The 24,609-nt window shown below is 38.0% G+C and overlaps 2 protein-coding genes across 3 annotated transcripts in view; one reads left to right on the top strand and one right to left on the bottom strand.

Annotated features, from left to right (window-relative positions):
- Window positions 1–4,599: 4,599 nt before the first annotated feature.
- SNN (stannin) lies at window positions 4,600–4,863 on the top strand (the record flags this gene model as incomplete). The annotated part of the gene is made up of 1 exon (XM_082006589.1): window positions 4,600–4,863. One exon carries the CDS (start codon window positions 4,600–4,602, stop codon window positions 4,861–4,863), a length of 264 nt encoding a protein of 87 aa, XP_081862715.1.
- Window positions 4,864–7,278: 2,415 nt separating this feature from the next.
- Window positions 7,279–24,609, bottom strand: part of TXNDC11 (thioredoxin domain containing 11) — a gene marked incomplete at both ends in the record, with an annotated part of 33,378 nt that continues 16,047 nt past the window's right edge. For both annotated transcript variants that reach the window (XM_082006502.1, XM_082006501.1), the window contains 7 exons: window positions 7,279–7,903; window positions 12,295–12,375; window positions 14,292–14,401; window positions 15,676–15,821; window positions 19,608–20,391; window positions 22,936–23,136; window positions 24,339–24,451. In XM_082006502.1, the coding sequence (XP_081862628.1) occupies window positions 7,279–7,903; window positions 12,295–12,375; window positions 14,292–14,401; window positions 15,676–15,821; window positions 19,608–20,391; window positions 22,936–23,136; window positions 24,339–24,451 (2,060 nt within the window). The remainder of the gene's footprint in view (window positions 7,904–12,294; window positions 12,376–14,291; window positions 14,402–15,675; window positions 15,822–19,607; window positions 20,392–22,935; window positions 23,137–24,338; window positions 24,452–24,609) is intronic.

Genomic DNA, 24,609 nt, shown 5'->3' with positions numbered 1-24,609 from the left:
AAAAAAATTATATTTTTTTAAGCTGAAGGTCACTCTGGTAGTTTTATTCTCACATCCTTTGCCCCACCCCATTCAACTTCTAGTTGAAATACTGCAATAGAAAATACACCTGCTACCTTCCCACCCCAAACCCCCCCAAAAACCCAGAGACTTAATACTTGCACCTTAAACATAACTGCTTAAGGACTTTGGTATATTTGGGTGAACTATACTAGACTTGCTTTTGAAGCCTCTTCCTATAGCTCTGGCTTCTATGGTAGCAGTATTTCTTTACAGAAACATGCCTGCAGGCATTAATAATAGCAGACTTAGCAGCAGAATGCCTATAATAATGGAAAACTTGGTTTAGAAATTAATGCCAGCCTTGCATTGAATTTGTCCCCTAGCACCCTTCTACAATTTAAACTGCCTTTGTCTATTACTTACAGCTTCTGAATTGGATAATAAAACTTCACAAATGAAGTTCTGGGTAGAAGCTGGTATTAGTCAAAAAAAGAAAAGCAGTTATTTATGGGAAAATGGTTTATAGGGGATGTTTTCACCACTTGATTGCTGTAAGAACTGAGATAGGCTATTTGCAGTTCCCACCATTGAATCTGACTAATCTTGCTAACGAGTAAATATGCTTAGATGCTTGCTTTGATAGCAAGTGTGGTGGGAAGGGATATAGCACTAGAAGCGCCACCAAGTATATATGGATGGTGTTAGCAACCCCTTTGAAAATCAGCAATTTACAGCTTTTAATATCTTAAGAGTAAAAGTGATAAATGGAATAATCTTTCCAAAGGTATGCAGACTTGTTTTCTCCTACAACTCTAGCATTAACTATGGTATAATGCAAAGATGTGACAAGCTTTCCAAACGGAAGCTAGAATGGGATTCTTGATGCAACCTGATTATCTTGACAGTATTAATGTGAGACCACACTCAATTCTGTGCCTAGAGAAAGGGAATTTACTGGGCAGTACATCCAGAGGAATTTGTGTTCTTTTTTGTCCCAGAGTTCAAACCAATGTAGATCCTTTGAATTTGTAATAAATCAAAAAGCATTCAGAAATTTAAAGGTAAAAATGTATGCATTTGGCCAAGAAAGGTCTTTAAGAGGAATCTGTAAGTGGCTGTGGTGCACTCGAATTTGGACTGGAAATTGTTTAATAAGGGTAAGTTAGTTGGTGATGATAAATACAAATGACCTCTTAAGCTGGAAGGATGGGTCTGATAATATTCTTCATTGTGTATAAAGTGAGGAGCAAGACTTCTGCAAGTAAAGATGATATCCCAGTTGTTAAATCTGTCCTTTTGTAAAGGATTCATGTGAATTTATTCTAGAAGGAGCTGTCATGACTAAGCTGAGTTGACTTGCTAGAGCAGAGGATAAAGAAACAGAGCTGTCATACCTGAAGTTATCAGCATGTTCTTCCTGGCCAGCTCTGCACCCTGAAGCTCTTACTTAAGTTCCTGACTGGCATCTGCTGTAAAACTTCTTATGTTTTAGAAGCACCAGCTGTGTGGGCATTGCCAGTGACTGAAGTTGCCTGCTCATGGAATGCATGTGAGCCTGCAAGGTTCTTCCCAGTACCTGCTGAGAAGTAAGACTCATGGAGACTTGGGTCTGATCTTTGTATAGTTTAACATCAGGATTTTTCCAAAAGGTGGAAGTAGGCATTAAATTGCCTCACAACTTCAAGCAAGCAGTAGCAATGTTATTAATTGTGGTGTTAAACAGAAGTGTCCAAGAACAGTAAATAAGAATGAAATACTATGCAGCTTGTCACACAAGGACAGCAATAAATGCCTACCTCTCATTCGTAACTCCTCTGAACTGCTCCTGTGCATGCTTTGTTCAGAAAACGCACCTTCCAACACAGTGGACTTCCTGGTCCAGCCATACTCCTCAAGATCCCAAAAGAAACAGAATGGTAAGAGCCCAGTGTGTAACCTGGTAAGACAAAGCCTTGGCTCAAGACAGAGGTCTGCACACTTAAAGAGCCCTTTTTCTCCCTCAAATAGGAACTTACAGACCTGTCTGTATTTTCCAGGTCAAACTGAGACTGTTGTGGTCGGCAGCTGTTAAAAAGGGGGAGGGAGAATATATTGTCCTACAGTCCAGATAGATTTAGGTCCTCTGTTACCCAGACCTAGCATCTAGCTCTTGCTTTCAAACTTCTTTCTCAAGACTGCTTGCAAAGGTCTGTGCCTTGCTAACTAAAAGCAGCTTGCTGAAAGATCCTGGTGATACAGAGGATGGTGATGTGCAAAGTTTCATACCTTATATAGCTGATGCTGTCTACTTACTTGAAGTCTGGCAGAGGGGTAACATTTGCAATGCTAGTTTCCAGTATTAAAAGCTATTTTCTAGGTGCCAGTAACTGTTTAGTTCTAATACAAGGTTATGTGCTGCACCAAACTGCTGTAGAGAAACAGTGCTAGTAGGCAAGCAAGCTGCAGAAGAGGGCTTCATGTGGACATGCAGTGCCTGCATGAGAAGCAAGGTAAACTATCTTTTATGCTGATGGTGTACTCTTGTGACTAGATCAACAGTGCTGCAGTTCAGACATGCCCTGAGGAAAATGAACTATATGAAAGTCACTCTTTATCACCCTCAGCTGATTACCCTGTGTTGAATAAGCACTGCAGAACCAAGATGATCATGACAAAACTATACACCTTTCCAGCTGCAGTGGGTGCATAGCTCTGCTGAGGGTTTGTGGTGTGGTTAGTTTTGTTTTCTTACTTGGGCAAAGTTGGGTCCACAGGAGTTGGCTGGTTTTATCAGGAATGTTGCAAGCTATTGGTTGCTGTAGTTTACAGGGCTGGAAATGGAGCCAGACTGTGTGTAAGTTGTATGACCCTGGACCCTAATGACACTCATGTTGAACTTCTCTTTAGTGGATGTGACCTTGCTGAAATGGCTATGTGGTGGTGCAGATGGGTCTGATGTTCCATGTTAGGCAATAAACTTTAGTTTCTAGCTTGAATTCTGCTGGTAAAGATACTGAAGTTGTGGTGACTTTTTCATGTTGAAATGCTGGTGAGAGTTCAAGTGCAGTGAACACCACTCACAAGAACCTAATGGTTAAGACTGACTTCTCCTGATGGGTTTGTATGGAGAGGCTGCTGTTGCAGCTGAGAGACTGCATCAAGGATGGTGAGGAAAAGCCTTTCCTGGAAAGGTATGTGGCCCTCAATAGACCGGTATGGCAGCTAGAAGATACTCCTGTTACGCCATTGCCAGTCAGTGCCTACGTTGTCAGGTGAAATGCAGACATTCTTCTGTGCTTGCAGTTGATCTTAAAACCATTAGGGACTACATCTGCTGTACCTGGAGTTGTAGTATTGAGCTCTAACCTGATCCTCAGAGCAGTACAGAGGCAAGGTATGTTCCTGGGTGGGAACTGGCTCTAGTTTCTACTAAAGTCTTCCATGAGTTTGTTTTGTTAAAGGTAGTAGGAAAGAAAAGGTAATGGCTGATGTTGCCTTATGTCCCAGTTGAAGTGGAGGAATGTAAAGCTACCAACTTTGTAAACAGTAACTGAAATTTAAAGCAAGGCTCACATGACCCCTTAAGTAGTGTTGTGAACTTGGAAGTGGAGGTAGCAAAAGACATTCCCTACACATTTCTGTTCTGCCAGAACTCTGCAATGGACTAAGGAAGTCTTGGAGGTCCTCCACTCCCATTTTTCTGCTGGCTACCTCTGTTTGCATTTCAGCTGCAGTCCTAATGCACTACCTTGCTCTTGTGGCTTGAAAACCAGTGAGAGAAGCAGAAGCTTAAAATAATGAACTCCCCCTTGTGTTTTGTTAGTCTTCAATAAATCTAGCTCTACCTCCTTCTTTGGAAAAATGCATATAAAGCAACATCTGGCTCTTTTATCATCTTGAGGAACAACCATTTAATTACCATGTAGTCAACCCTTCTAAACAGACTAGTGTTATGGACAGGCTTATAGTAATGTATTAGCATTGCAATTACCTTACTAATTCTGGAACTGTTAGGATGTAAGAAAGATGTTTGTAAATGAAATTAAGAGGGCCAGACTTCTGACTCAAATGTACTACTTCTGTAGGATTCCTTTAGGAAAACTAAAGGTAGCTGAACTGGTACCTTGTCATGGATTGGAGAGCTCACGCATGATTTACTATTTGAATTAAATAGTCTTAAATCTCTCTATACTGAACTGTATCACTTCTATATAGTCTATTATGTGTCTGTCTTGTCTCTATCTCCTAGTAAAAACTGTTACCTCATAGCAGGCTTGACCATGTGCTATCCTGATGAGCATGTCAAGAGTTGAAATGAGCTTAGCTTTTATTTGCTTTAGTTTGATGTAGAAATCTGCAGTTTCAAAGGCAGTCTGAAGAAATGGCTTAAAATGAGTAAGAACTGTAGGAGTGGGAGAAGCTCAAAGCCCTGAATGCAAGAGGGTCATTTGTCATTGTGAAGGATACCATATTCAGCAACATTATAGTCATGGTTGGTAAAATGACACAACTTCAAGTGTCTATTTTTTTCACTGCAGGAGTTCGAAGATGGAGCAAGCCTGATAGTGAGGACAGAAGAATCTCCTTAAAGAAGTCTGACAATCTGAAATATTGACCATGTCTATTATGGATCATAGCCCCACCACTGGAGTGGTGACAGTTATTGTCATTTTGATTGCTATTGCAGCTCTTGGTGCCTTGATACTGGGCTGCTGGTGTTACCTGCGTCTGCAGAGGATCAGCCAGTCTGAAGATGAGGAAAGCATTGTGGGTGAAGGAGAAACCAAAGAGCCCTTTCTTCTGGTGCAGTACTCTGCTAAAGGACCTTGTGTAGAGAGGAAACCTAAGCTAACTCCAAATGGCACAGAAGTACATAGCTAACTTGGAGCAACACATGTATATGGACTATGCTTATGATGTGTGTAACCAGCAGAAGAATATCTATACTGTGAAGAACCTGGTCACATGCATACTACTCATCAGAAAACACCCTGATGAGGCTTAAATAAGCTTTGTTTGCAACTGCATGCACTGAGAAGTTGCACTCTGCATCAGCTGTGTATTGTAATTCCTCCATGACAGGAGCTGACTCATGTGGCATAATGTCCATTGCTGGCAATGGATACATTGGTATTAAGAGACTACTAGCATTTTTTGTTACTTGAATGTTTAGCTGAGCCTATTTTGATGGAGCTACTACTGTATTGTGAACTACTTTACAACTGTGAACTGTAAATAAGCTGCCAGAAGCTTTTTGCTTTATGTTCCACAGCATATGGGAATAATATGATGCAACTGTACATAACACAATGGGACTCCTGAACCACAACTGTATATGGCATTCCAGTTAAAGCTTGCTTCTGCTACTAACTTGACTGCATAGTCAGAACTCCTCCTCTCATGGAATACCTTCTTTGAAAAGAAGGTTTAAGCCTTCAGTAACGTGTTGAGAGAGGAAAGAGGAGCTACAAAAAAGGAAGTGATTGCCTTTTAGTTGCAGCTAGGTGGGTTAAGCTTTGGGCTGCTAGAACGGGGTTCTCTATGTAGCTACTGCAAGGAAACTGCCATTTTGATGGATTCCAACATGGGAACTAATGATGGATACAGAACCCTCAGGCATGGTCCAGAAGGTTTCCAGGAGTTTGAAAAGGCAGTAGAGCAGGCTTTTCTCTCCTGTAAGTCTGCATGCTGAAACTGCAGAAGTGGTTACTTATTAAAAACTGGTGTAAATGCAACTAATACAAGTTTTTCCTACAACCCCTGTTTGTGTACTTAGCAGTTAGGGTGTATGTTAACAGCCTGTTATAAAAAGGCATTTTAGTCCACAGACAGTCAACTGTAGCATTCAGTTTATCTTGTAGATAACTTTTGATTTAACTGTACTACTACAAGTTACAGTCTTTCCTACAAAAACAACTGTTGATATGGAAGAGGGAAGATTGCTGATTGGTATATAAAAGTTTGAGACATCCCTTCCATTTCCCTGTTCTGTGCTATATAGTTCAGCTATGGAAACTGTAAAAAGATGTATTAAATGGGGTGTTCTGGACCTCAAAAGGTTTGGTGGGAAGAGAGGGGTAGAAAGAGGAGGAGAAGGAACAACACTGAGCCACCAATGGCAGCTTACATGTTCTAAAAGTTAGGGTAGGCACACATGTTTTGAGGCCACTAACCTGTTTTCTAGGCCTTCATATATTGCTTCCTTGTGCCTACTGAAATTTTTAAACACTTAATTGCCTAGGAGAAAAAAGCTACTGTAAATCTGTTTCCTGAGATAAGTTATGAATAACGAAGGCCAAGTTCTTCAGCTCTGTAGGAAGCACTAGACTTGCTTCCTGTACCTGTCCATATGGAATAACTAACTAAGTAACATAGGCCTAGCAAACTTGCTTGAAAATTTTAACTATATGCAAGACAATAATGGCCTAGGCAGTAAAACACTGACTTGCATTTTTAGTGCTACATTTGCTTTTATTTTTAAGTGAAGGCTATAATTTGAGGCAAAAAATAATGCTGCCAGTAGGAAAAAGCTCCTGCTGTTGCCACTTGAGTACAATGTGGGATACAGCTGATAGAGGGCTGTTCTTACCCTGGCATGTGTTCATTTTTTTTTAAGACACTAGTCTCATGGGACTTGCATGTATAGCCAGACCCATACACTTAAACTGCTGTATTTTAGACCTCTTTCTTACAAATTGAGGAGAAAAGGATTAATTCAGCAAGACTTTCTTTAGTTTTCAGTAGAGAACAGTTCACACATGGCTCTTGCAGGTTTCAAGACAGATAACTGGTATACAAAAGTGATACAAAGTGCTGAAGTTCTGGAACAGAAGAGTTGTAGCAAGATGACTTTGTCCATTCAAGTTTACACATGAAATATCTCTCTTTTAATTCAGCAAAGAGTGCAGTGTAAAGGGCAAACTTCAGAAATTATGGAGAAGTATAAATCAAAGGTCTAATTTCTCTTCTAGCAGCTGTAAAGAGAATGCCAGTGAAAAATAACTGGTCCTTAGTCAGAGGTGCTTCACACTGCTGCTGCTAAAAATCAGCATCTTTAATCTGAATGGATAGGTGTTTGCAAGATAGTGCAATAGTAAAGTGCAGAAAGTGTTTTCCATACTCCTCTTCGCTTTAGGTGTGGGTATCTAGTAAGTTGTTCAAGTATACAAAAATATTCCATTTGATTTTTCTTTTTCTAGATCATATGGGGGAAGAAGTCTTTATTTACACTGAATTTCAATAAAATTTGCATAAATACCTACCCAGTACTGCATCATTTCATTATTGTGTAAGCAATCATTCTGTCCTGTTTCCACTACTGTGCTCTGTCTCTATGGTATCAATATTATCAATCCTTTTTTCCTCTAATGGGGAAGTTCCTGTTGAAACTGATACATCATCTTCAGAAAGTGTTTGCTCTGACTGAAGGGATTCTTTAATTTTGTCTTTGCCCTGTAGCTTTCCTTCCCTTGATGCCACCAGGATTCTCAGTAAAGTATTCTCTTTAAGGAGGTTTTCTGATGCGTCAGCCAATTCTTGAAGCTTTTCAGCCATTTCTAATAATTCCTGATTTTTCTGGTCATACGTGGCCTGTAACTGCTCAGTGTGGAGCTGCAGAGTCTTGTGCTGCTTTTCCAGTGTGTGTTTTTGCTGCTGTAGTCTATGTTCCTCCCTCCTAGCTTCAGAAAGCTGTGCTTCAAGCTGGTTGTGGGCCTGGTGAAGGGCACTGATTTCTGATCTTAACTTCTGAATTTCTCTCTCTAAGTGGGAGATATGTCCTTGCTGTAGAACTGTCTCTTTATGTAGACATTCTTTGGTACAGGGCTCTGATGAAGAAAAACTTGAGTGATGTAAAATAAATTTAAGGAGATTAGGAAGGTTAATTGAAGAGTCTTCAGGGAACTTCACACTTTGTTCCTTCCTAGAAAGACATAACAAGTTAACGTTAAAACATTCAGACAGGTAACCAATTTTATCTAAGCATCTGCTGTTCAACTCCAACTTGATAGCTTGTTTTTTTTTTCAAGAATGGTTCATATAGCAGCTAAGAGAAACCTGAACTCTCATAATAAAAGAGAGAGCACATAGTGGTGTCTTTTTATGAACACTTTTACCTGTATTCCAGACTGGGTGCTGTAAACATCTCTGCATTGGATTGGTATTTGTCCAAGAGGCAAAATTCTCTGTCAAATTTCAGGAAACAAATTTTACTCCAAAAAAAGTATCCTCATTATGGGCTTGAAGTACATATGGTAGCATCACTGTTGGGCAGGTATGATCAGAGTGTACCAGTATCAACAAATGTTAAAAGCTGAAGCATTTAAATGTTCCTAATTCTACATATATTGTTAGAAGTCAAGTCCAGATGTATAAAGTTGTCTGATGGGAAATGACTATTTTGAGCTTATGTATGTTATCCTGGAGGAAGTAGCTTAATGTGTTCCAACATCAGAAGGGTACTTTTGTCTTTATGCCACTGAGGTGATCAAGGAAGCAAGTCAAACAAGTTTTTTAGGTTTTTGTTGTGGGTTTTTTTGTTGGTTTTTTTTTTTTCCCCCTGAAGCTTATTATATGGCTGTGAATACTAAGCCCAGCATGTGAAGAGGTAGGGCCACTGCTTTCTGCAACAGCATAAACTGTTAGGCTTAACCTGACAAAGGAGTCCAAGCTCCTTGAAGACCACCCAGTATGTTTAACTGGGAAGCTAGCTAATAGTTTATCACTTTGTATCATCTGTAGCCTTCACCAGTCAGAAGCATATTCTCTCTTTCATTAGGGAACCACCAAAACAGAGAAGAAAAGCTTACTTTACTTCCCTTTGGTTGCCAAATTCATAACCAGATTAATGGTATGTAGCATACAGACAGGGGTGAATGACACAAGTCAGAAAAAGGACATAAGTTAAACCCAAACAAATTATTCCAAAGCAAGAAAGCCAGATTCAAGTATAATGCCTCAAAAGATTACTACTGCTGCTCCTGTACAACACAGACCATGGACAATTCCTGTGTCCCCACATGTGTAACGTTATGTTTCCAAACTGCCTACACCACACATCTGGAACAGGGGAATTAGTCAGTTACCAATTACAGTTGCCTCAAAAATGCTTTCTGTGAAATCCAACTCATTAGCATATGGGATATAAACATATGCTAATTTCATTTATTGAGAACTACTTACTGTATTTCAGGTAGAAGACAGATACCATATTTTATCAATAATTCAAGAACTTCAGCCAGATGAGGCTCCTGTTCATCAAAATTAAGCTATTTTTGGAAGCATAAGCAACTTGATTTTTCTTCCCCTGCCAACTTCTGGTGATCAACCAAGTTATTCCTGTAATAACCATCAGCAGCTTCTCAGCTGACAATGAGCTCACATCCAAGTTTAACGTTTAACTGTAGCCACAACAATATTCAGAAAAAGTTTCTAGCTTTTTCCAGCTCTAAAATTAATCACAGTAGTAGTCCAATGGTTGTTAATATTATTAGATCTAGTAAATGTTCAGCTAACAGAGTAGAAGGCAACAGCATACTATTACTACTTGTCTTAACTGTCAGAAGCACCTCATAAAACACAATGGCTCACCTCAACTAAAATTGAGATTATTCATCTTTAAACCAGCAGGTCCTCTGCTTCTAGCCACTCAAGCCAGCCAGAACTAATGGACTGTGCAAATGAGAGATCAACAAGTCTGAATGCTGGAAAATGCACAGAACTGAGACCCAGTGGAATCTGCAGAACTTGACAGCTGGATCAGGGTATTGGCACTGAAGACTGCAGCTTTTGCTAAGCAGTGGATGAAGGTCACACTGCCTTTAGGTAGACAGGTACACACCTTGGAATTGTACTGCAGATGAGTTCCTGCTCAATTAACCTAGGGACCAGAGAAGGACTGGAACCGAGCTGGAGGAATGTGGTGGCAGAGGGAGCCTGATCCGAGGCTGATTTGCATGACTTACTGTACCACAGTAGGGGAGGTGATGAGTTGGAAATTGGGGTGACTCAGTACTGATATAAATAAAACTATTTCTGTACTGAAATAAAACATGAATTTAGAATTGCAAGACTTGAGGCACTGATTTAAACATTTTGTGGTAGGTAACACTACACAGTGCCAATAGTCTGAATTACGATTTTCTGATTATAGGGTTCTTGAGGGAAAAAGATGAAAATCAACATTTTTATTTTACATTGCAAAGCAGCAGCTATTTATTATACTGCTTGTTTTCACTTCCTTTTTATACAAACTGTAATTGCCTAAGATTGAGTATTAGCCTTTTAAAAAAAAGAAAAACAAAACCCAAGGTCAATCACCTCTAATGCAGAGGGCATACATCTTCACACCAAAAACATACCCGAAACAATAAATTGAGCACTTTTGAAAGCTTGTGGAGCTGTTGAATCTGATGTTTCTTTCTTGTTCCTCAGCCTATGAGAAGTTGGATGCACCTGCTCTGTGTGTACTGTACTCTCTGCACTTTTACATCCCTAACTTTAGGGTTCCTTTTTTCCTGACCGACCCTTTGTGCCTTTCTCTACCCCACCTTCATCTTGCCTTTTTTTGTTCACCCATTCATGAATCACTTCCCTTCCTCTAACTCAGCTGTTTTTCATCATCCCAGAAATTATTCTCAATCCCAGTTGCCTCCTTGAAACTACACTTCCCTGTCTTACACTCTTTATTTCTTGGCTCTTTCTCTGAAGTCTTGCTTGCTGTATATAGTTTCACTTCAACAGCATGTACACCTGGTTTTACTGCCAATCTCCTTTGGATATTTTCCTCTGTAGGTGTTAAACTGCTGCTGAAACTTTACTGCTTTTCTGTTTTAAAGGAACAATGCAAGGCTTCTAGAATGCCAACAAATCTGCCGCTGCTCTTCTCCTGTGAAAACTCCAGCACTTGCTACTGAGTCAGAACAAAAGCCAAAATGTTTTGGCAATGTACACAAATTCTGATGATGTAATTCTATAGTATCTGTAAAAGTAATTCTCTGTAATTTTTTTTTTTTAAATTACTGCTGAAAAAAATGTAGTCAATAGCATTAAGTACACTAATGACAATTAAAGTATCTGTGCTAATTAGAACTTCGGGGAAAAAAAAGCATTTATGCCCAAGTGAAATACTGAAATAATAAGTGTTATTAAGATATTTCAATAACCACAGTGTTAGTTTACACTGTAAGTTCTTACATGAACTTTACTTTCAATCATGGCTTTCACCTGAAGACTGTATCACACCACTTGAAATATTCATAGTTTAAAAATAAAATAATCTTATGTTTAAGAAACACTGCAATAGAACAGCTCAATAAAACCCCTAAAGTATTTGCAATAGGTTTTCAACTTTTTCTAGCCATGCAACATGTTAATCTTCCAATAACTTTTATACAATTTCCAAACAATTTTGAGACTGTTTTAAGTAAATTTTGTTACTGTGTCATACTTCCACTTCTTCAACTACCTTTTTCACTCCATCCCATGTTCTCTTTCTACTTGATCGTAACATTCTTAACTGTTCTTTGGGGTTTTTTTGCTTCATATTCTTTTATGGCAACAAAATGATGTTACCAAACAAGACTAACAACATCACTAAAAGCAGGAAAAAGAAAATAATTCTATATTCTGATTTTAACAGGAAAACACCTCTTATTTAACGTACATCTTATACACTGAAATTTCTTTTAATATGAAACTTCTTTCAATACAAAAGGGAGCATAACTGACATATAAACAAAATATAAAATAGAGGGAAATTTAACCCTTATTTTTATTAAGTCAGGACAAGTTAAGAGCTATCTCTCTATATAGGGCCATTCTTATACTATGTAAAATCAAAGATTTTGCTTCAGATATTAGCATCTCCTTTAGAAAGCTTATAAAGGCCAGAAGTATTCCAAGTCATTCTTTTTGCCGCTGTTAAGACTAGTTCTTAGCTGATGGAACACTTCAATGGTTTATGCAGATTGCCGAAGAATCCTATATCCAAAATACAGGTACAGCTAGACACACATACATTCCCCCCCCAAAGCCAAACATCAGAACAATGAGAGAAATGCAACCTGAAAGAATTTCAGTTTGAGCAATGAACACTCCTAAGTCCCTCCGATTACATCACATTCATTTTACCACACAGAAGCGAGGGAGAAACAAAAATTCACAGATTAGAACCACTGTAAGATTTCCAAAGAATGCATATATGGAAAAGAATTACTGTTTGACTTTTTTTCTCTACTAAGACATGTAACCAGATAATTATTATAGCTTAGCACAATGAAAGTTAAAAACCCACAGGCTAAAGAATTACATTACCTCTGATGAGGAAAAAATAAAATGGTTGGAAGATGGTCCGTCATAAATTCCCATGGAAGGTCATTTCGAGTGATATCAATTCTGTTAAGAAAAGACACACTGATGAAAAGAACAGGCAGAGGAACAATCTGTATTTTATTGTAAAACACCATTTTAAGGATTGGGAAGACAGAAATGCAGGTATCTGTGAAAGTAAGTCTAAAAGTGTTATGTCAAAAATACTTCATGCATGTGAGTCAGCAGAATTAATTACCAATATTCAAAATGATGAATCTCAGTTTAACAACTATCTGTATTCCAACTACCCTCACTCAGCAATTAAATCGCAGTCACTCATCATGTACACACCCTTCTTCTCTGAAACAGACCTGCCTAACAGTTTCAATGCAAAACTGAAGTTTTTTCTATTCATTAATTTGTTCCTCAGACTGTATTAGTATCTTCCCCTCAAGTAGTTTTGGGAGTAAATTACTTTCTTCCAAGGACAAACACATTCTTAAAGGCACATTTTTTTCTAAATCTCTAGATAAAGGAACACAAGATTTTGTGAGTGAAACACTTGTTCAATTGCTTGTTATGTTTTTCTCCGCATTTTTAGGTTTTCTTTGATTGCAAATAAAATTATTAATTACAACAGTTTAACTATAGAAAAAAACATAGGCAATTACAGCCGTAATACTGCAATCAAAATGATGGAGCAAATGAGAGAACTTGAAAGTCAGGAAAGAGAATGGGTGTAGATTTGAGAGTAGCATTACATCTATGGGAATAAAGCCACAAATATAAACAGGTGATAACTCCAGATTTTTAACTGATTTTTTTTCCATATACATCTCATGCTGCCTCCTGGTTCAGTCAGAATGAAACAAGGATGCATCACACCAGATGTTCTAAGTATTGATGTATTATCAGATACATGAAGAAGAAAGTTTAGGTTGCAATGAAACATTGAAAACCCTGGAAACACCAAATAAAAATAAGTCTTTTATACATATTAAATATATATTTATATAACTTTATAGATACATTAAAATGTTAGACACATGTATATTAAAAAATATATATATAAGAAACCTGGTTTTGGCTAGGATAGAGTTAATTTTCTCCATAGTAGCTTCTATGGTGCTATGTACTAGATTTGTGATGAAAACAGTGTCGATAACATATTGCTGAACAGTGCTTCCACAGCATCAAGGCCTTCCCTGTTTCCTCCTCTGCCCCCACAGTGGATGCACCAGGGAGTGGGGACACAAGCAGGCAGATGACCTGAACTAACCAAAGAGCTATTCCATCCCATATAACGTCATGCTCAGCAATAAAAGGGAAAAGAGGAGGTTTTAGCGGGGTTAGCCACCTTTTACCTTGAGAACTGTCTGGGCATTGGTCTACCCACAGTTGATGAGTGACTGCCTTCGCATCACTTGTTTTGCTTTCCTCTCTCTCTTTCCACTTATCCTTCACTTATTAAACACTTTGTTTTGTTTTATCTTGGCCTCTAAGTTTTCTTGGTTTTATTCTTCCTTTCCTCTTCCCTCATCCCACTGGGGATGGAGGGGGGAAGTGAGTGAGCAGCTGTGTGGTGCTTATCTGCCCACCAGGGTTAACACACAACAATACGTATTTTGACTATCTCAAACAGTTTCTCAAATACAGTACTACAGGATATAATTATTTGCTAGAAATTATCAGAGCGGGGTAAAAATAATTTTCTGTTGCTGTTTTATTGATTCACTTCCTGAAATTAGGAAGCTTCAAGGTTAATTGCACTGTTTAAAAATTCATTTTCATTAAACTGCATAACTACTGCAGTGAGATTAAAAACTACCAAATTTATATGGAGGAAAACAAAATAATGCATTCAAAGAAAAATTAAGCAGATGACATTCACATCTACTAGTGCAAGATCGTAGAGAGAAAAAAAGTAATTATTTTCTAGGCTGATGACCTCAATGAACTTACATTATTCTAGAGAGATGAAATTAGAATCTTTTTTTTACCTTGCCACAGTGAAATTATCTGGAGGCAAAAGCCGAGCAAGTTGAATAAAGATGTGATTAAGAGAAGCACAGAATCCACACCACTGTGCATAATAGAGCAGCAAGACATTCTGGAAAATTAAATGGAGAAGAATTTTATTATCTATTGTAGTTAATCTGTAGTAAAGGAGGACTAGTCTTCACAACATCTAAGACTTGGGAATGTGAAAGGAAACTATATCCTAATGTGAATAAACTTTACTACAAGCTATTTACTGATGCCCTCTGTCTACTGAGTTAACACATAAAAATTCTTGGGGAATTCTCTTTCCATAAAGAAAAAGACAAAATGAAGAGAATTATTAGATTATTTAGTTTAGGATCATTCCCTTCAAGTGAAAATGCACCAAACTTTACCACACTTGCCAAGATTCTTTTGCAATCTTAAATTTCTGTGTATCTTAACAGCAACTGTATACTTCATATGGCGGGGTGGGGCACATGATGTCTAGACTTCTGCTTTTTGCCTTTAACTAGCAAAGCAGGAGTTAGGGCTGCTGAAAACCAATTACTGGAGACACACACATTCACTGCAGACCTCAAAGACAATGGATATTAATCCTTACTATCACATCTTTAAGAAATCAAAGTAATTTAACTACTGTTCAGGATGACATCTTATGCAAAGCAATTTCATGGCATGCAATTAGAAAGCTTTCACCTGTGACAGTTTTGGGTATTTTGCTGTGTGCTTTCAAATAATGCTTTAGATTACAACCTTTTTTTTTTTTGTTATATCTACTTTCCAATAATTTTTAACCTTTTTAAAGTAAGGTTTATTTTAAAAAATTAATATATAGAAAAAAGTTGTGGTATATTTATTTCCTTTGACATGTGAAACAGAAATGAGAATGTTCTTCAATGTTACCTCAAACCCTATGTATTTAGCATGTGCTCCTGCTACAGTGGAAGAAAGGAAAAGGAAAAAATCAAGTCACAGATGCTTTTTTTTCTTTTAAATTAAAATCTGTATTTCAAACACATGGGGGGGGGAACCAACACACTCCATTCCTCACTCCTCCTCCAAAAAAGCAAAAAACAATCCCCAAAAATCCAATAAACTTTGAACTGTGGCAGAAACCTGTCAGGGAATCAGATGCATTAACTTTTTGATTATTTTAACACCAGAAGATGATCTTTTTCAGATTCACTTAAGATCACACTATTCTGAATTGCCTTTATTAAAAAAACGCCCAAAACCCCAAAACTTTTGCATTGTTACACAACAACATATTTTATGTTACAAAGCAGCAAAGCACATCAATGTAAAAAAAGGAATAAGACCTGCCCTCCCCCCCAAGTCTGAGCAATGATTTCAATAAACTTTTTCAGTAATAAAGTGTACCTTTTCACTCAAAAACACGGTCTCATGAAAGGTATTAGTAGTCACTTCAGTGATTACACGCTGTTCATGAAAATGGACTGAAGGGTCATCAACAAGATGCCTTTTCAAGGGACTGTAGAGAATACTGAAATTTTTTATGAAGTTCTCTGAAACGAAATTGATATATAACAAAATTATTTATGTCTCTCAAATATGTGGTTTTGGCAGTTTTTACTTTGGAATTCAGAAGAACTTACAGAGGAAATACAAATTCAAACCTGGTTAATAATTTCTGGCAGTTTTGTATCAACCCTTGCATAACCACCACTAATGTGAAAACAAGATAAAATTTCATTGTTTTGCTCATTACAGTCTTCTTTTCACTAGCCACACTACTCTCTAATCTTGCTTCTACTCCTCTTCAGTGTACTCTCTTCCCTCCTAATCTAACCACAAACCTGGTAAATTTTAAGTAGTATCCTCTCTCTATTTTTCACTTTCTACATAGCATTCAAGTATTTGGCCCACTTGAAGGCTCCACTTAATTCTACATTTATTTGTATTTACTCTTCCATTTTTAACTACTTCCCCTGTAATTCTCCTTTTGCTTCGGCCCTTTACAGACTGCTATTCCCATGCTACTATGACTGGCCACTTTCTGTTTACCACTGACCACCTTCTTCTTTATTCAACTTTCTCCTTAGTTTGAAGATATTTAACAAGTAGCTGGCCAATAGCAAAAACGTAGAACAAGTTCCAAAGCCCTCAACTACCTTCAGCTATGTTACTCTGAGCCTGGGCCATATTCTCTGAATTGCTGCAAGATATAAACTGTGTCCTCCTTCTCAATTTAGATAGAGAAATATTATTCTATGCATTATCAAATAAGAATATTAAATAATAAAGACAAAAGATGTAATACCAAACATACTAGAAATAATTATTTGATCAAATAGAAATATCACCTTCTGGTATTTCCAGTCCAAAAACTAGGCCCAAGTAAAACTGGCACTTTTGTACATACATACAAAATAACAGATCATAAAATTTACTTCTGAAATAGAATCACTGAATCATTTAGGTTGGAAAAGACCTTTAAGATCATCAAGTCCAACTGTTAACCTAGCACAGCCAAGTCCACCACTAACCACAGCCCTAAGCACCACATCTATACATCTTTTAAATCCCTCCAAGGATGGTGTCTCCACCACTCCCCTGGGCAGCCTGTTCCAATGCTTGGCAACCCTTTCAGTGAAGAAATTTTTCCTAATATTCAATCTAAAACCCTGCTGGCGCAACTTGAGGCCATTTCTTCTTGTCCTATCGTTTGTTACTTGGGAGAAGAGACTGACACCCACCTCTCTACAACCTCCTTTCAGGCAGTTGTAGAGAGCGGTAAGGTCTCCCCTCAGACTCCTCATCTCCAGACTGAACAACCCCAGTTCCCTCAGACACTCCTCGTAAGACTTGGGCTCCAGACCCCTCACCAGCTTCATTGCCCTTCTCTGGACATGTTCCAGCACCTCAATGTCCTTCTTGTAGTGAGGGGCCCAAAACTGAACACAGGATTCAAGGTGTGGCCTCACCAGTGCCAGGTACAGGGGGACAATCATTCCCCTACTCCTGCTGGCCACACTCAGATTTCTGATACAAGCCAGGAAGGATGCTATTGGCCGCCTTGGCCACCTGGGCACACTGCCGGCTCACATTCAGCCAGCTGTCAACCAACACCTCCAGCTCCTTCTCCACCAGGCAGCTTTCCAGCTGCTCTTCCCCAAGCCAGTAGCGTTGTGTGGGGTTGTTGTGATCCAAGCTCAGGACCTGGCACTTAGCCTTGTGGAACCTCATGCAATTGGCCTCGGTCCATCGATCCAGCCTGTCCAGATCCCTCTGCAGAGCCCTCCTACCCCTAAGCAGACGGGCAGACTCCTGCCCAACTTGGTGTCAGCTGCAAACCTACTGAGGGTGCACTTGACGCCCTCGTTCAGATCATTGATAAAGATATTAAACAGAGCCGGCCCCAATACTGAGCCCTGGGGATCATCACTCATGACCAGCCGCCAACTGGATTTAACTCTCTTCATCACAACTCTTTGGGCCTGGCCACTCAGCCAGTGTTTTAACCTAGAGAAAAGTACGCCCACCCAAGCCATGAGCACCCAGTTTCTCCACGAGTATGCTACGGGAAACAGTGTCAAAGGCTTCACTAAAGTCTAGGTAGACAATATCCACAGCCTTTCCCTTATCCACTAAGTGGGTCAGCTTGCCATAGGAGATCAGGTTAATCAAGCAGGATCTGCCCTTCATAAACCCATGTTGACTGGGCCCTATCACCTGGTTGTCCTGTGATGACAGCACTCAGGATGATCTGACCATAACCTTCCCTGGCACCAAGGTCAGACAGCAGTACATTTCATTTTATATTTACTATTCAGTATTTCATTAAATTCTCACACCAGACCAAACCAGGTTTTTTTCTTTCTAGATCTCCAGATTTGGAATATCTGCATAATTAAGTACTAACTGAAAGAAGGGGCTAATTAAAAGACATATTCCTGAATTTTCAGAAACCATCTGTAAAAACTGAAATCTGTTGAAGGTATTAAACACAAATCTGTTTTGTTATTTTAAAATACAAAAAGTTAGGAGATTTAAGGAAGTAAAATAGAAGTTTTAAAAACCCACTAAACCCAAACGTACATCAGACTCGCTGACAAAATATCTTGAAGCAAAAATTTTCCGGAAGTTCAAATGACTTGGAACAGAAATACACTGAGTGTTACTCAGCAGAGAAACCCTCATCAGCTCAGGAAATCCTGTGACCTCAAAAAAGTCTGAGACAGAAATTCCTGGGAGCAGAAAGGGGAAGGAAATTTGTATCTCCTCACTCTGATCTTAATTCTTCCTAAGCATCCTTTTATGGTCATTGGGGGTTTTGTTTGTTTTTCCAGAGTGTTTTTGCGGGGGAGTGGGATGGAGACAGGATACAGGGCTGGACAGGATCCTTAATATGCACATAGCTATTTGTTCTTATGTTGTGCATAATTTTCTACTTACAGATTTATGGTAAAATGGAAAAGTAATTAATGCTATAAAAATTAGATTGATATGTGTTCTTGAACAATTTAATACTATGTTCACCTGAACTGACTTCCCTATTTACATTGCTAACATTAAAAAACCCTCCATTTTCTGAAGGTGGACTCAGTTTTGCACATCATCATGATAGGTAAATGCATAAGGATAGGCATGTTGTGTCTTATTCAATAACTTGCAAATAAATCAGAACTGTGATCACTGGGTTGGGTTTAGGGTTTTTTTGTGGATTTTTTCCTCCTCCAATTCAGCCAGGAAATGGACTATTGACAGATTTGGCCAAAACCACTTCAGAGCTCAACCTTGAAAACAGACATACTTTTCGAAATAAATTTACAACGATTTATAAGTTGGTTTCAGAGGACAAGAGGAAGGGCTAGTCTCTGCTGATAAGTGGGCAGTATCTTATGAAATTCTGTGATATTTTAGGACATGGAACTGCTGAGCAAACACCAACACCACCATTAATATACAGATGCCTTCTGTAATACCAAATGTGTTAGATGCACAGTAGGTTTTTTTTTCCACAAGCAAATTAGATTAGATTTTACCAATTCCTTCAATATATCAGGCAGTCAAGAATCACATATTTTGAGTGTCACTTCTTTTAAAAGCAAATTACTTTTAGCATATCAACCTTAGTTCTTACGTCATCTAGAACACGATTCCACTGCTTGGTTAACTACTAAATAAATTAGAACAGAATACATTATTCTGTTCTGTAAACGATTCATAGTGTTGACTATAGTCTCACTTTAAAAGCAGTCATTTTCAAAATGGCGTTAAGTTATCCATTTGTAAGTTTACTTGCAAACTTAATTTTCTTATTTCAAGCATTTCTGAAATGGACACCATACCCAGGGTAGATCCAACAAGTGACTGGTTTTGATCCAGGACATAGTGCACTTCTTCTTTCAGGTCAACAATGGTGGCAAATTCCTTAAGATGAGTAGATCTTGATGCTCCTAGTCTCTCTGCGTATATCCAAAAAAGATTTGAATCCAGTAGATAAAGATTCAAGGTTTTGTTGGTCCGGCAGCTCAGACCAGTAAAGTTAGTGCCACTAATATGAAGGTCAGGAATAAAACAATTCCTATCCTCAATGTGAGGAATAGAATGCTGGGTGTTAACTTTCTTCCCATGGGAAGAAAATGCTACTTTGGGGGTCTGAAAGATGGTCTTCTCAGAACTAATGAAACTTAAAAAATGCCTGTTTACCGTCCTGCAACATGCAGTGTAGTAGCTAAAGGGGCTATAGAAACTTAAGAAATTGCTGCATTCTAGGGTATTTGATACAACTTGAAAAAAGGTATGTTCCTGGAGGTAGAAAGAGTCCAAAGCTGCTTCTATCTCTAAAAAGTTGCAGTGTGGCACATGCACTTTATTTGGTTTGACACCAAGTGTCTGGTTAATGCAAAGCTCACAGACATTGTGAGTTCTAGATATTGAATGCCACTGTGGAAGCACCACTGTGTTACAGCATGGGTACTTGGTTATTGAAAAAGTTTCTGAGTATTTCATATGTGCATCTGGTACAGAGGAATCAACAGCTGGTGAATCAGTGTCTCCTAAACGTTGAAGATCTGGCTCAGCTACCTGGCTTTTATTACAGTTGTGGTATTCCAAGGCCACTTTGGTAATCTACAGGGGGGAAGGAGGAAAAATAAAAAAAAAAAAAAAAAAGGAAAAAAGCAAGATTAACTGTACATAGTTCACTCAAATGCAGTTATCTGTTGCAGGTTTAACAACATAGATGCAATTAGAGATGGAATTTCAGAAACATGAAGTTGACTCCTCTTCTTCATTCTTACAAAAGATTACAGAAATTTTCAGATATTTCAGCATGTAAAAATTAAATGTACAGAACAATGAAAAGCCACTTTAAATTTTTTTCAGTCCACTACACTGATCTCAAGGTCCTCTTTGCATCATATTTATCACAGCACAATAACACCACATTTTAAGGTTAAATCCCACTACATGAAGTATTAATCAGTACAGGTTTGTGAATTTCCCTTATTTTCCAATACAAGGAGAAAATAAATAAAAACACTCCCACATGAAAAGGGAATACGAGATTTTTCCTGGTATAGGTGGTGCACAAATTTTGTAACAACCACTAACAGTGTTGAAGCAATGTTAGTATTCTCCCAGCCGTGGGCATATAGTTGTACTTTGTATATAGTAATGTGTAACTTACTGGGGAGAAGAAGGAAAGAAGGAAAAGAAAAAAGCCTGCCTCAGTACAAACATTCCTGTGCTGCATCACCATTTTGTTTCATAACTAACAGGAAACAAGAAGCAAAAGAGGCACGTGTATGGACCATAGAAAGAATTCCCTTTCTAGGTGATAACAGAACATACAAGAAAGGAGAATGAAAGAGGAAGTTGCCCTTCATCCTCATCTATCCAATTAAACATAATCAAAATACAGAAGATGCACACATTGCTTACACAAGAACACTTTGATAGGCATCATTATAATTATCAAAGGGATGTTTAAGAGGGGTTGCTGTGTCACAGGACCGTCAGTATTAAGATGTGGTGTATAAGAAACAGTTTGTTACAGTCTTTAAGAATTCATTTCATTCACTTCATTCAAATTCATTTTTCAGCCTGAAAACGCTCCATTAAATACTTAGAAGAAACTTGACCCCTTGTACTATAATCTAGCCTTAAGATTTTGACCACCTACATAGACAAACGTGAGAAGAAATTATGAACAGAAAACCAGACTTGTGATAACAAATCTCATTTCAGTGAGCTAAAAAAAATTTAAAATTTTTAAAAAATCAGAAAAAAAGATTTGCTCTGAGAGTTTTCAACATAGAACTTGACTGCCTTGTTCTTTGCAATCACCTTCCAGTCAAGCGGTTTTATTGCTTGGTGACACCCACAGGACGGGTGCAGTAAACATCTCTTCCGATGGTAAACAAGTTGCATAATATCTCTCTATCAAAGTGAAGCTATGCAAGACCAACTGGAATATTTTATATATCATTTCACACTTTGATATAGATAAATACTCTTACTTAGTAGAATGAAATCTGAAATGGAACATCTTATGTTGCACTGATTTGTTCTAATTAAGTGGTACATGTTACTAGAATGTTTAACCTGTGACAAGCATCACTGAATTAATCCCACAAAAAATAAGACAGGTTAGTACAAAAATAATTGAAGTTCTTTTCTAGTCTTTCCACAAAGATTTCCCCAACCCTATCTTGTAGCAGTCTAGCTTTTATTGTTTCCATTTCTAGTTTGGCTAAATATTGTATCATAAGTTATGTTAATTTTTTTTCCTTCATTCCTTCAGACACTGCAATATTCATTACGCCTCCTTGTGGAAACCACACGTTCCAGCACATAGATACCATGTATGTAAGTCAGCATTGCCAACAAAGCTAAGCCCTGCTTTTCATCTTCTACAGAGGCTTGTTCCTTGTTCCACACAGTCCTTAGTGCTGTGCTATCACCACTGTGACGTGCAGCTGTGTGATATATTAAATGGGACAATGGGTTCCAGCTGAAAAATAGCCCAGGGAAAAAAAAATTCTTTTTCAGCCAAGTTAGTTTCCCCATCTCATTTACTGCACAGCAACAAGAACTCCTGTCCTAGGCAGTACAGAAATAATGTCAGAGGAAGAGAAAACTGGAAGGCAACTAAGGAACACAAAGGATATAAAAATCAGACTAGTTCTGAGTAGTTTTTCAGTTGGGCTAAATTTCAAATAACACTGGTTTAATAAAAGGTCCATTGCTCCTTGTGTAACCAAATCTGGAAAGACTGAAGTAAAGGAGAAATAGAATGAGGTGTACAAAACACAAGTCCTGCAATACTCAAATACATTTTTGCGCTTTTGTTTGAGCTATGTCAGCTAGAACAGAAGACCAAAGATCTGCATTTCTCACACAGCACTCACCAAAGAAGGAAGTCAAGGAAAAGAGTTAGGTCCTTGTTCTAAACAACTGTTGACATGAGACAAAGGCATGTTGTGTGGGATGCAAACCAATGTAAGGGAGTTGTGATAAGATAGCTTGAGAAAATGTGTTTTTAAACAAAATTGTAATACTTGGAGCAGTGAAATAAAATGAGATATATGACACAACTAAGCTCAGAACCCTGACTAGAGTTTTCAAGTTCTAGTATTTTTGAAGTAAAAAAAAAAAAAAAATTTCACTTACTTCATCTAAAAGAGGATGAATTTCTGCTAAGGGATTGTAAGGTATAAATATGAGAAGTGCTGGTCCTTTCTTCAGCTCATTGTTTAGAAGAAGGCTTTTTCCACCATGTGGTCTCAGCCAGCGTATGAGCATCTCTCGGTTTTCTAGAGCCCACTTGCAAATGTTCTCAGCAGTATAGTTCATGATGTCATTTGGATAGATCTTGAGGGGGGAAAAAATTATTTGTCCTCACTTGGTTTAGTAATGAATACAGTTCTCAAATATGGAGTGCTCTGTTGCTGTAATGCCTAAAACTCTCTTTCTAAATATAATTACACTATTCAGCAAGCTTCAGTGTTTCATATACCCTCTCCCTTTGGGAAATCTTTCCCAATGATCATCAGATCATAGTAACACCCAATCTTTCATGCAAAAAGTATTCTACCAGGGAAACAACTCTTTCTTTTACTACATCTTTATAATCTTTACTTTTCTTAGTACTATAAAATTTTCTTTATAAGTGAAAGAGCTCAGTTCTAAGTTGGTATCATCACATCTTGATTTATGGCATATTAGAAAACTTTTTCCCATTACTCATTCACCATATTATTAACTCATTTTAAATTAGTCTTTTAAGAACATCAAGACTGCATTTAAAACTGGTATTTCTTATTAGTGAATGCGGGGAAAAGAAATGCATAATAAAAAGCGCTCACAGCTTCTAGGGTCTTTTTAATAAATTCAGGAAAGTTTATGTTAAAACTACTTTTGGCTGTGCAAATGATTTATGTATTTATCAGTAATTTAACCTGAAAAATCCATGTTTCCCTAGTCTCAATTGATTAAAATACAAATTACAACACTTATCTTCGCAGAGTTTCCACTCGTGCTAGCAGTGTGGATATATAAGGTCTCTATGCCAAACAGCAAATCTGAAAGTTAGTATTTTCAGTGTTAGTCTTCCAAAAATGAGGCGCATGGATTAAGAGTTACTATAAATTTTCAATTAAATTAATTTGCATGATTTTTCTAATCAGTGTAATGTCATACCTTTAAACCGAAATGCAAGTTTTCACTATCCCTACTCTCTCTCTCCCCACAAAATCTCTTTGTCCATATCCTCACTCAAGTAGCCTTCTAATTCTGACCCACTGAAAGAGGTAGAAACTTCAGGAGAGAGTCTTTGTGTAGTCATTTCTGAGGTGCTTGGGGTTTTGGGGTTATGTTTTGATAGAGATGACCAACCTGGGGCTTAGGTACTGTTTAGAACAGCTACTGATTGGTGGAATGAAAATGCTGTACAAAAATACCGTTCTTAAACATCCTGTATCCTAAAGCTCTGTGAAACACTTATTCATGGTCTACTATGACAGAGCTTCAATCTCCTTGTACTGTCTCAGAGTCACTACAACATAAATACTCACAAGAGATGTGTTCACATGTCTGTGCAAATACACACTGCCTGAATGCACCAATGAGATCTTCTCTGCAACATGTTTGTCTGTGATCACTCCAAAGCGTATTGTTCCAAGGTAATCTGAAAGGGCAAATTTCCAGTTTTTAAATACAATTATACACACTGAACTTCTTTCCTGAAAGCCTTAAAAGAATGCCTTCAAACCAAAACACAGAACGTTGCTGTGTAAAGGCACAGAAATCTTACTGAATTGCATCTTCCAATATTGGTGATTAAAT

Source organism: Phaethon aethereus (genome assembly GCF_964289735.1).
Source record: "Phaethon aethereus genome assembly, chromosome: 15".
NCBI classification, from domain to species: domain Eukaryota; kingdom Metazoa; phylum Chordata; class Aves; order Phaethontiformes; family Phaethontidae; genus Phaethon; species Phaethon aethereus.
The sequence above is the reverse complement of the archived record's forward strand: the minus strand, read 5'-3'. Positions and strand labels throughout refer to the sequence as shown.